Genomic DNA, 13,643 nt, shown 5'->3' on the forward strand with positions numbered 1-13,643 from the left:
TACTTTTTCCCAATGGAAGGAAATAGTCCTTCCAGAATGGTCTAGCTGTCTGCCTGAGGAGTCCTTTTAAGTTTTCTGGGGTGTACAAATAATTTCCCAGATCTATTCCTTCTCTAAAAGTTTATGTTTCTGAATATTCAGAGTAGTAACTTAATTCTACACATTTCAACAGATAATGGTTCCCAATTATGGCTATACATTAAAATTCTCTGTATTTTTAGAAGTAAAGATAAACAGATTCCACTCCAGACCATTGACTGAGATTGCTGAGGGTGAATGTCCAGTCATTTGTATTTTTAAAGACCTCTACAGCTTATTTCCTGTGCACTGAACTTGAGATCCACCTTTAAAGAAATAAAAGTGAAGTTTGGATATAGTTAAAATTGGACATTAAGGGATCCGTGGGTGGCTCAGCGGTTTAGCACCTACCTTCAGCCCAGAGCATGATCCTGGAGTTCCAGGATCGAGTCCCACATCAGGCTCCCTACATGGAGCCTGCTTCTCCCTCTGCCTGTGTCTCTGCCTCTCTCTCTCTCTCTCTCTCTCTCTCTCTCTGTCTCTCCCACAAATAAATAAAATCTTTTTAAAAATTGGATATTAATTTTTATATAAATATCACTTTAAAGAATGTAGCAGTTAAATCTTCAAAAGGCTTTTAAGTTAGAATATGGGAGGTATTAAGCATACTAAAACATCAAATACTCTAAAAAATACTTATATTAAATAGATATAGGTGACATTAATGTGAATAAAACCCTTTTGAAAACATTAAGCAGGGAGAAAGGTAAGATGGTGGGAGAGTAGGGGTCCTTGTTTCATCTGGCCCCCCAAATAGAGCTAGATATATAACTTTCAAACCATCCTAAACAACCTATGAATTCAACCTGAGATGTAAAGAAAGAACAGCTGGAACTCTACAAATAGGAAAATGACCACCTCTTGCAAGCCATTCTACACTAGATAAAATGACTATAAGGAAGAATTTACCACAAAAGAAAGAACAAGAGATAATACTCTCTGTCACAGATCTAATGGATATGTATTTAAATAAGATGTCGGAGATAGAATTCAGGATTACAATTATAAAATTACTAGTGAGACTTGAAAAACATTAAAGACTCTAGAGAATCTCTTATTGCAGAAATGAGATCTAATCAGGCCTAAATTAAAAATACTCTGAGATGCAGTTTAAACTGGAGCTCTAACAGATAGGGTAGGTGAGGCAGAAGAGAGAGTAAGACAAGTGATGGAAATGAAGGAAGCTGAGGAAAAGAGAGAAAAACAACTAAAAGCCCACAAGGAGAGATTCCCAAGAATAAGTGATAGTTTGAAAAAGAATAACATCCATATTATTGGGATTCCAGAGGAAAAAGAGAGAGAATGAGAGAAAGAGAGTGAGAGAGAGAGAGAAAGAGAGAGAACCAGAAGGTATGTTTGAACAAATCATAGCTGAAAACTTCCCTAATCTGGAGAAGGAAATTCATGTCCAAGAGACAGAGAGGACTCCCCCATAAATCAACAAAAGCCAATCCACATTCCAGCATATAATGGTGAGGCTTGTAAATTTCATGGATAAATAGAAATTATGAAAAGCAGCTTGAGCAGGAAATTACTAACATATAGGGGGAGAAATATCAGATTAACAGTAGACCTCTCCACAGAGACCTGGCAGGCCAGAAAGCACTGGCAAGATATATCAGGGTACTAAATGTGAAAAAAATGCAGCCAAGAATACTTTATCCAACAAGGTTGTCATTTCAAATAGATGGAGAGATAAAAAAGCTTCCAGGACAGATAGAAATTGAAAGAATATGTGACCACCAAACCAGCCCTACTAGAAATATTATAGGGGATCCTGTAAGCAAAGAGGGAGTCCAAGGAAACAATCTTCAGAAACAGGGACTGTGTAGGTAATACTATGACACTAAATTCATATCTTTCAATAGTGACTCTGAACATGAATGAATGAGTGCAATGATTCAGTCAAAAGACACAGGGTATCAGACTGGATTAAAAAGCAAGACCCATCTATACACTGACTACAAGAGACTCATTTTGGATCTAAGGACACCTTCAGACTGAAAATGAAGTGGTGGAGAACAGTTTACCATGCAAATGGACTTCAAAAGAAGGCTAGGGTTGTGATCCTCATATAAAATAAATTAGATTTTAAACCAATGGCTATACTAAGAGATGAAGAGGGACATGATATAATATCTCTTTACTTACATACTTAAGGATCTATCAAGACATAACATTTATGGATATTTATGCCCCTAATGTGGGAGCAGCCAATTATATCAACCAATTAATAACCAAAGTAAAGACATACTTAGATAATAATACATTAATAGTATGAGACTTCAACACTCTACTCTCAGCAAAGGACAGATCTTCTAAGCAGAAGATCACCAAAGAAACCAAGAGCTTTTAATAAGCCCACTGGACCAGACGGACTTCATAGATATATTCAGAACATTCCATCTTAATGCAACTGAATACACATTCTTCTCAACGGCAACATGGAACTTTCTTCAGAATAGACCACATACTGGGTCACAAATCAGGTCTCAAACGATACTTAAAGATTGGGATTATTCCCTGTATATTTTCAGATCATGATGCTTTGAAACTAGAACTCAAACACAAGAAGAAATGTGGAAGGAACTCAAACACTTGGAAGTTAAAGAGCATCCTCTTAAAAAATGAATGGGCCAACCAGGAAATTAGAGAAAAATTATACAGATTCATGGAAACTAATGAAAATGAAGGCACAACTGTTCAAAATCTTTGGGATACAGCAAAAGCATGCCTAAGAGGGAAATACATTTCAATATACAAGCCTCTCTCAAAAAACTGGAAAAATGTCAAATACACAAGCTAACCTTACACCTACAGAACTAGGGAAAGAACAGCAAATAAAGCATACACAAAGCAGGAGGAGAGAAATAATAAAGATTAGGGCAGAACTCAATGAAATAGAGACCAGAAGAACTGGAGAACAGATCAATGAAACCAGGAGCTGGTTCTCTGAAAGAATTAATAAGATAGATAAACCCCCAGCCAGACTTATTAAAAAGAAAAAAGACTCAAATTAATAAAATCATAAATGAAAAAGGAGAGATCATAACCAACACCAAGGAAATACAAATGATTTTAAGAACGTATCATGAGAAATATGCCAACAAATTAGGCAATCTGTCTGGAAGAAATGGATGTGCTTCTGGAAACATAAATTACCAAAACTGAAACAGAAAGAAACAGGTAACCTGAACAGAGTAATAACCAGCAAGCAAATTGAAGCAGTCATCACAAACCTCCCAACAAACAAAAGTCCAGGGCCAGATAGCTTTCCAGGGGAATTCTACCAAACATCTAAAGAAGAAATAATACCTAGTCTACTAAAGCTGTTTCAAAGGATAGAAATGGAAAGAAAACTTCCAAACTCATTCTATAAGGCCAGCATTACCTTGATCTCAAAACCAGAGATTTTCCAATTCACCAAAAAGGAGAATTGCAGACCAATATCCCTGATGAACATGGATATAAAAATTCTCACCAACATACTAGCTAATAAGATCCAACAGTACATTAAGAGGATGAGTCACCACAATAAAGTGGGATTTATATATAGGATGCAAGGGTGATTCAACATTCATAAATCAATCAATACAATAGATCACATTAATAAAAGAAAAGACAAGAACCATATGATCTTCTCAATAGGTACAGAGAAAGCATCTGACAAAATACAGCCTCCTTTCCTGATTAAATTCAAAGTGTAGGGATAGAGGGAACATATCTCAATACCATAAAATCCATCTATGAAAAACCCATAGCAAATATCATTCTCAATATCATTCTCTGAGAGCTTTTCCCCTAAGGTCAGGAACATGACAGGGATGCCCACTCTCACCACTTTTGTTCAACATAGTAGAAGAAGTCCTAGCCTCAGCAATCAGACAACAAAAAGAAATAAAAGGCATCCAAATCAGCAGGGAAGAAGTCAAACTCTCACTCTGAAGATGACATAATACTGTATATAGAAAACCCAAAAGTTTCCCAAAACCCAAAAGCCTCCACCCAAAATTGCTAGAATTCATACAGCAATTCAGCAATGTGGCAGCATACAATCTGGCAGGATCAATGCACAGAAATCAGTTGCATTTCTATACACTAACAATGAGATTGAAGAAAGAGAAATTAAGGAATCAATCCCATTTACAATTACACCCAAAACCATAAGATACCTAGGAATAAACATAACCAAAGAGATAAAGGATCTGTACTCTGAAAACTATAGAACACTTATGAAACAAACTAAAGAAGACACAAGAGATGAAAAAACATTCCATGCTCACAGATTAGAAGAATAACGATTTTGAAAAAATGTCTATGCTAACCAGAGTAATTTACACATTCAATGCAGTCCCTATCAAAATACCCTGGAGGGATACTTGGGTGGCTTAGCCGTTGAGTGTCTGTCTTTGATTCAGGACATGATCCCGGGGTTCTGGGATCCAGTCCCGCATCAGGCTCCCTATGAGAAGACTGCTTCTCCCTCTGCCTATGTCTTCTCTGCCTCTCTCTCTGTGTCTCATGAATAATAGATGAATGAATGAATAAATAAATAAATATAAATCTAAAAAAACTATCCTGGACTTTCTTCACAAAGTTGGAACAAATAATCCTAGGATTTGTAGAGAACCAGAAAAGACCCCAATGAGCCAGAAGAATGCTGAAAAAGAAAACCAATGCTGGGGGCATCACAATGCCTCACATCAAGCTGTATTACAAAGCCGTGATCATCAAGACAGTATGGTATTGGCACGAAAACAGACAGATCAATGGAACGAATAGAGAACCCAGAAATGAACCCTCAACTCTATGGTCAATTCATTTCGACAAAGCAGGAAAGAATATCCAATGGAAAAAAGACAGTCTCTTCAATAAATGGTGTTGGGAAAATTGGACAGTCACACACAGAAAAATGAAACTGAACTGTTCTCTTATACCATATACAAAGATAAATTCAAAATGGTTGAAAGATCTAAATATGAGACAAGAATCTGTCAAAATCTTAGAGAACACAGGCAGCAACCTTTTTGAACTTGGCCACAGCAACTTCTTACAAGATACATCTATGAAGGCAAGGGAAACAAAAGCAAAAATGAACTATTGGGAATTAATCAGGATAAAAAGCTTCTGCACAGCAAAGGAAACTGTCAACAAAACTAAAAGGCAACCTACAGAATGGGAGAAGATATTTGCAAATGATGTATCAGATAAAGGGCTAGTATCCAAGATCCATAAAAAACTTATCAAACTCAACCCCCAAGAAACAAATAATCCAGTCAAGAAATGGGCAGAAGACATGAACAGACATTTGTCAAAAGAAGACCTTCACATGGCCAACAAGCACATGAAAAGGTGCTCCTCAACACTTGCCATCAAGGAAATACAAATCAAAACCACAATGAGATACTACTTTACACCAGTGAGAATGGCTAAAATTAACAAGATAGGAAACAACAAATGTTGGAGAGGATGTGGACAAAGGGGAACCTTCTTGCACTGTTGGTGGGAATGCAAACTGGTACGCCACTCTGGAAAACAGCATGGAGGTTCCTCAAGAAGTTAAAAATAGAGCTACCCTATGATCCAGCAATTGCACTACTGGGTTTTTTTCCCCAAAATACAGATATAGTGAAATGACAGGACACCTGCACCCCAATGTTCCCAGCTGCAATGTCCACAACAGCCAAACTACAGAAGGAGTTGAGAGGTCTTTCAACAGATGAATGGATAAAGAAAACATCACACACTCACATACACACACACACACACACACACACACAGGAATATTGCTCAGCTATCAAAAAAAGGATGAATACTTACATTTACAGTGACATGGATGGAACTGAAAGGTATTATGCTGTTTGAAATAAGTCAATCGGAGAAAGACAATTACTATATGGTTTCCCTCATATGTGGAACATAAGAAATAATGAAAGGACCAAAAGGGAAGGGGGAGAAACTGACTGCGAAGAAATTAGAGAGGAAGACAAACCATGAGAGACTCCTAACTCTGGAAAAGAAACAAAGGCGTGCAGAAGGGGAGGCAGGTGGGGGTATAAGGCCAGGTGATGGGTATTAAGGAGGGCACACGATGAGATGGGCACTGGGTGTTATACTATACTTGGCAAAGTGAATTTAAATAAAAAATTTTAAAAAGAAAAAATAAGCAAGAATGAAGAAATCAGAAAATAGTTTTCTATTTACTAAATATTTTAAGAAGAGGCATTTTAATTTCAAATTTGTGCTTGCTATATGACAACTTGACAAACAGAAACAGATCTTGGACTACAAAAGTTCAGTGAAATAATCTTTTGTTACGTACAACCAGGAATAAATACAACTTATGAAGCAGGAACTAAAATCTTCATAAATAAGACAAAATTGATGGGATAAAATAAATAAATTCAATGACAAAAATGGATGTCTTCAGGGGACTCTGATGTATCACTGGTAATCAGTGACTAATTGACACGTACACCTTGATGTGGGAGATACATAATAGGAAGGAGCTTAAACACTGAGTGAGTAGATAATGAGTAAATGAATGAACAAGAAATTGTTCTTCATATCAAATGGAGCAAGTTGGAGATGAAATAGATGTGGACTTAAAAATATTTTCTGTATATTGAAATAAAGCAAAAAATGGGGATGATAGAACTCCTACTCCCTGGAGTCATTATGAAAAGCATAACAAGTTGCTGATAAAAAGTCAACCAAACAGTGACACCTGTAGCATCATACTTACTCTACTTAATGTCTAATTTAATCAAAGCATTAAGTATTTGAAATAACCAACCTATTTAATTGTAAATATAATAGTCTCAGAACGAAATGAGTTGGAAAAATTGACTTAATATTGACTGAAATTGCTCACTCTGGTAATGAATTCTATTTTTGGTTTGCAAAGCTAGCAAAGTAGAAGCACAGTAGAAGAAACGAAATCTATTCCGCCTGGCACTTGGCTAATGGTGTGGAAAGAAATTAATCTTCGGAAGAGTAAAGAATTTCTCCACCGGAATACATTTCCATGGTTAGAGAAGCAGTTACTGCTTGGCTGTTTACGGATTCTTCTGAAGCCCTGGCGGTAAGTGTTATAAAGCCAAAGAATCTGACCCCGCGATGAAGTCAACAGGTCAGCACACTCTCACCTACCTCCTTCCTTTCACAGAGCCAGTCTGCAGATTCTGTTGCTTCCCTTTTAACACAGCGTTATAACTATCCATTTTATTCAATTCATATGGACATAAAACTCAATTTCTTGCGGCCAAGTTATTTTAAGGGTATCAGTCTCCTAATTGGATAGTGAGCATTGTTTGGGGAAAAAGGATTTCTTTCCATGTTTTTATGCTATTTAACCCTTTCCTGCAAAACTCCCCTTCTACATTTTCTTCTTTTTTTGTGTTTTTGGGTTTGTTTGTTTTTTTTTTGTTTTTTGTTTTTGCCGTACTAGTGCCACTCCTGCTCCATTATCACTTCTTCCTCTTATCTTTCATGATGGCACTAGTCAAACATCACTCTTTGCAGTGATGCAGAAGACATATAGCACTTAAAACAAAAACCTTCATTTGACAATAACCCATATCAAATACCATACTTAAAGGCACACTACCTGAAATAAAGTAGCCAGCTAGAAAATGTCCATTTCCTTTATTTTTTCTACTAATTGTTCCAATTTATTTAATTCATCATTTTAGATGCATGCACTATTTGAGGATAGTGTTATCCATATTTTATTCCTCCTTGCAATTATCCAACATACTCACAAATATGCTCCATAAACGTAAAGTGGAAAAGAGCGTATTTGCTGAATGTGCATAAAAAGCATAAAAGGTGTTTTAACAATATATATTAAATTTAAAAGTATTTTAATAGTCAAAAAGTGAAACAATGCAAAATTTTCTGATTTCTTTTCAGCCTTTTGATTAACAACGTAAAGAGTAAAGACATAACATTAAAAGTATTTCCTACCTTTAAAGGAATACTTAATATACCATTTAAAGAAGCAAATACATTTAGGAAAAAAAAAAAAAGCCCCAACTCATTCCAGGGAAATGAACCAACAAAAAATTAAATTTGGTTAGGATTTGGAAAGATACCTGTATAGATTTACAAACTGAAAATGTGCAGAACTTTGTTCATTCCTCTTTCTTTAAGGGGATAAACAGCTAAACTGATTTGATTTTTCTGAAAATTATATAATTGACTGGAATCCTGAGGGAACTAACAACAGATGGATGATTGTGTTATTCTAATTTCAGCTACCTTAGGGTTTAAGCAAGCTGTCATTTTTAAAAAGACAATCAATTTCTCATTTCAAGAAACATGAAAACACACTGAATATATATATTTAGCATTTTCTTTTTTATATCAAAACATGGTTTTTATTTATTTAAAGTAAATACAGTGAAATTTTATCATGGAAAACCATTGTTCCACCACCCAAAAGAAATAAATGATGAAGGGTGAGCCATGGGAAGAAAATGGTATTAGTAACAAGCTTACTATATCATAACAACATAATATTATACATTCAGTAAACAGGAAGCCAACTTACATTTGGTTGTACTGTAAAACTCCAAAAGATAGCTGTTCAGTTGGAGCCTTTAAAGAATTTAATTTCACATTTGGGGTTCATCTTCCTAGGTAATACATTCAAAAGAGCCAACATCTGAGATCTCTCTCATCGTAATTTAGAAATTTAACAGAGGGCAGTGAATCTGCACACACTGAGCAATTAGTCTCATTGAGCATTTAGACAATGAATACAACATAATGTTAATTTTAAATTATCTACAGAAAATATGATCCAATAGAACAATGTGCCAAGGAGAGATGTAGAAATTGGAGATTATAGGGAAGCCTAGGGAACCCACTCTGGCCATGCAGATCTCCATAATTACCACTACTTATTCCTTGCTTACTCATAGATTTGACCATTAATCCCTTTATGTTTTCACATACATTTTTAGGTTTATTCATAAAGTTATAATTTTCTTCACAAATGCTTTTCTTCAAAATTCTCTTCATAATTTCTATTTTCTTTCCTCTGTACCTCAGTTTTCTGATTTTACATGTGATGATTATGCCTACTGCAAAGACTAGTTACGGGTTCAATAACATAACACACATGTAGTAGTACTTCAGCATACTATTTAGCTCACAAGAGGTGCTCAATAGTATCAATTCCCTTCACCCACCTTAATCTCTATCTAATGCTACCTTATATTTTCCTCTCATTTCTTTGTTCTCATTTTTTTTTATTTTTTTTTTATTTATTTATGATAGTCACAGAGAGAGAGAGAGAGAGAGAGGCAGAGACACAGGCAGAGGGAGAAGCAGGCTCCATCCACCGGGAGCCTGACGTGGGATTTGATCCCGGGTCTCCAGGATCACGCCCTGGGCCAAAGGCAGGCGCCAAACCGCTGCGCCACCCAGGGATCCCCATATGCCTCATTATTTACACAGTGACCTTTAATGCAAATTTGGCAAAGGGATAAAAAAGGCAAAAGGGATTAAGAAAATGAGAACAAGGGATCAAGGGTGCATGGAGCCTGCTTCTCCCTCTGCCTGTGTCTCTGCCTCTCTCTCTCCCTGTGTGACTATCATAAATAAATAAAGAAAAAAAAATAATGAGGCATATGTTCACATGTGTATTTGTAAATATCAATATATTTAGAATTGTTACACAACTTTATTTGTGTGAATACAGATGCTAAGGTTATGTATATATATTTAGTTAATAAAGATATAGCCAAAAAATAAAAAATAAAAAAATAAAGATATAGCCAATACTATATTAAAGATAAAAAGGAGCTTGAGACATAATGGAATAATTTAAATACCACATGCAATATAATAATTATCAAAATGGTAGTTTAAGGTGAATATAGTGAGCACAGAAACAGAACATCTATTTAGGAGTAAGAGGGAGGGAACATTTTAGCTGCAACTTTACAGTTAAGTAGGGCATTACCATATGGGGAGAGGAAAGCTCATCCAGAAGGAACAGTAGGAACAAAGGTTCAGTGACATGAATGCACAGAAAATCTTTGAGCAGCAGTGGGTAACAGGGCCAGGAGGATAGGCTGGGACAGACTGGAAGCATATATTTTTCTTTTTAAGGAAATACGACATACAGTGTCTAACTTGCGTAAATATTTAAATGATGGTTTCTTCAGCAAACAGAGAAGTCATGTTATCCTTCTAAGGACGGAGAGCAATATCCCTTGATTATCTATTTTCATGAGTCTCTCTGCTACTTCTCTGCTTTCTTCACAATCTCTTTACTGACCCTCACACTGGCGATTCACCTTTGGCATATTTCAGTTCTGCACTCTAGTTCATGGTTTACACAGTCACTAAAATAATCTTCCTAAAGTACAGATGAGTCAAGTAAAGCTTCTGCTCAGAAATCTTAAAGGGTTTAATCTACTATTAAAATGAAGACAAACTGACTGACACAGCCCTCCTTCATTTTTTTAGCCATTCTTTATTTTATTTGTCAAGTATGTCTTAACATGGTCATTCTAGTTGCAGAGGGTATTACAGACAAGACATGGAAACTACCCTCCAGGAGTTACTGTCACATGAAGAATTAGATATTAAGTCAGTGTATGAGAAAGACATGACAGAGATACATACTGGCTTTATATACTAAGCTTATGATTTGGCAATATAAATTTCCAGCCCACATCTTTCCTCTAAATTCCAGATTCAAATAACCAATGCGTAAAAAATACATCTATTTAAATGTAACAAGTATTTAAAACATAACATAAAAGTAAGCTCTTCTCCTCCTCTCTCAAACCTATTTCTCCTCCATTCTTCTCCATCTTGGTGTATGATAATCTCATCTTTCCATTGGCATGAGTCAATAATCTAGAGTCTTCTTTGCTTCCTTCCTTTCTCTCACATTCCATTATCAATCTGTCACTCATTTCTGCTGACTCTATCATCAAAATATACCTAGAATCCAAATACTTCTCACTATCTCCCACTGACAATCTCATCCAAGCCATTATCATTTTTCATCTGGATCTTCTCAACAGTCTCCTACTTCATTTCCTTGTGTTAGTCCTCTGTCCTCCCTTCTGTCTTTTCTCAACACAGCCGCCACAGCAATCTTGTAAAAATGTAAATCTGAACACGTGTTCCTACATTCAAGACCCTGTAGGGACTTCCAAAAACCATCTACTGTCCTTCCCCCTCTGACTTCAATACCAACAATGCTTCTCCTGTAATCCCATTCAGTCATACTTCTCTCTTTCCTGGTCACTAGCAGGAATTCTCCTCCCCTGAAAATATCTACATAACTTGCTCCTAGCTTTGCTAGTCTGAACCTGATTTAATAATGTAACCCCACCCCCAGGTAGCACTCTCTAGCCCTCTTCCCTGCTATGTATTTCTCAGTAGCCACCGTACTATTTGATATAGTAAAGCATTTATTTATTCTATCTTCCCACTGAAGGCAAGATTTTTTCCCCTCTTTTGTTTACTGCTGTGTCTAAATACTTATAAAAATTCTATTAAATAATAGAGAACAATATGCATTTAATAAATGAATGTGTATTTGGATGGGGGAAGGGAGAACTTGGCAGTGCTAATAGTTTAGTGTTCATGAAAAACAAATATAAGGCATAGAGAGAAAGACAATGCCAGAGAGGAAGAGAAGGGAAGGAAAATGTAAGACTTTGGGAGTCATGGTAAGAAGCCTAGACTTTACTTAATGGTCAATGGTGATCTTCTAAGAGGTAGAGGAATGAATGGGTCAGATTTGCACTTCAAATGTTAGATTCTGAGAGCAGCATAAAAGAATACCTTTGAAAGGAAATCAGATTCTAATCAGGGACACCAGGAAAAGGGCCTATTATAATGCCCTAGGCAAGAAGCAATGGTGGCCTGAACAAAGAAGAGATGAATTAAGTAAATAAATTTGAGATCTATTAAGAACATAGAATTAACATAGTTTGGTAACTTAGAAGAAAATACAGACTTAAATTATTTGGTTTCTAGTTCAGATGAACAGTTGATGATTGTATTGCCCACCAAAACAGACAATATAGAAAAAGGGTATTTATTAATAAGGTATGATGAGGTGAGGGCCCTGCTGACATTTCGAGTCTGAGGGTTTCTGTAGTACGAACAGGTGATATTTACCTAGTAAGCAGCTAGGTATACTACAATGGATCTTATAGTAGATTTTTTAATAGAAGATGGGAATTTTGAAGTTATCAATATATGAAGTAGGTAAAACAGTACAAACAAATGATATCACTAGGGGATAGTGGATAGAATCAGAAGAAAGACATGTCTTAAGGAAAAACAACTTCTGATGGGTAGAAAGAAAGAAAAAAAAAGAGCTCAAAAAGGAGTTAGAAAGTTACAAGAAAATCCAGACATTTGCAGAGAAGAGATTGAAACATATCTACACTGTACATAGAGCATCATTTGATTTTTAAAATGAGAAAACGTGCATATTTTTAATCTAATTAGATAGCTCTGTGAAATATTATCTATTTTTTTATATAACTAAGTACTTTTCAAAATTCAAGATGCTTAAAATGTACCTGTATATTCCACTGAGGGGAAGTAGCACTCAGATGGATTTTCAGAGAGATAAAGCACAAATTTTTCAAGCAATTCTAGTAAAGCTGTAATAAACAAGAGAATAATTAGGATATTAAAGGTCAAGAATAATACATGATAATGCATCTCAAAAGTCACAGACTAGGAGATAAAAGTCATCTGAACTTCTTCACAGTTACACTCTTAAGGGGGTCCAATTCAAAACACGTACCACTTTAATATTCATAACAATGTCTCCGATGTAAATTAAATTTTAATTGCTTCACTGAGAAACTATTCAATGTAAAACTGGAAAAGAATCATCTGTTATCTTTAGATTCTCTAAGGATTACTTCAGAATTTGCCAAATGATTTCGATACAGAAAGAAAATCATCACTAATTAGGCTATAATATCTTATCATCATTATTCACACATACAGAAAAAAAATGATCTGAACTCCAAGACAACAATCAAGGCATAGCTTCCTTCCCTTTCAACATTAGGACATATTTTTTTGTTTTATACACTTTGCAACTTTATAACTGTTCAAGACAAAAGGATCAAAAGTAAGCTTGCCAGCAGTTGGGAAGAGGGAAAGATGCATGGGCAGAACACAGGATTTTTAGGGCGGTAACGTATGACCCAAAATAGCAGATAAATTTCTCCATTATATATTTGTTAAAATTCATAGAATGTGCAAACACCAAAAGTGAACCCTACTGTAAACTATGGACTTTGGATGATAATGATGTGTCACTATAGGGTCACTGATAGTAACAAGTTTATCAGTCTGATGTGAAGTGTTTATAGTGGGGGAGGTTGTGCATGTGTAAGGCATAGGATGTATATGGGAACTCTGTACTTTCTCCTCAATTTTGCTGCATATCTAAAACTGCTCTAAAAAATAAAGTTCACTGATTTAAAATAAGTTGGAAAAGATTCCTTTCTATCAGTGAAACAGTAAAGAACTGCATCAAAAAAAAAAAAAGTAAGCTTTTT

General features: G+C 35.6%; 1 protein-coding gene across 2 annotated transcripts in view; it reads right to left on the minus strand.

Annotated features, from left to right (window-relative positions):
- The window catches only part of TBC1D32 (TBC1 domain family member 32), a 209,355-nt gene that overhangs the window by 38,500 nt on the left and 157,212 nt on the right, over positions 1-13,643 (minus strand). For both annotated transcript variants that reach the window (XR_008662516.1, XM_055310422.1), the window contains exon 28: positions 12,645-12,728. Coding sequence is in view for 1 of the 2 variants with exons in the window: in XM_055310422.1 (XP_055166397.1) it covers positions 12,645-12,728 (84 nt within the window). In the remaining variant the exon portion in view is untranslated. The remainder of the gene's footprint in view (positions 1-12,644; positions 12,729-13,643) is intronic.

The sequence above is a fragment of the Nyctereutes procyonoides genome, unplaced genomic scaffold (assembly GCF_905146905.1).
Source record: "Nyctereutes procyonoides isolate TBG_1078 unplaced genomic scaffold, NYPRO_anot_genome, whole genome shotgun sequence".
In the NCBI taxonomy this organism is placed as follows: domain Eukaryota; kingdom Metazoa; phylum Chordata; class Mammalia; order Carnivora; family Canidae; genus Nyctereutes; species Nyctereutes procyonoides.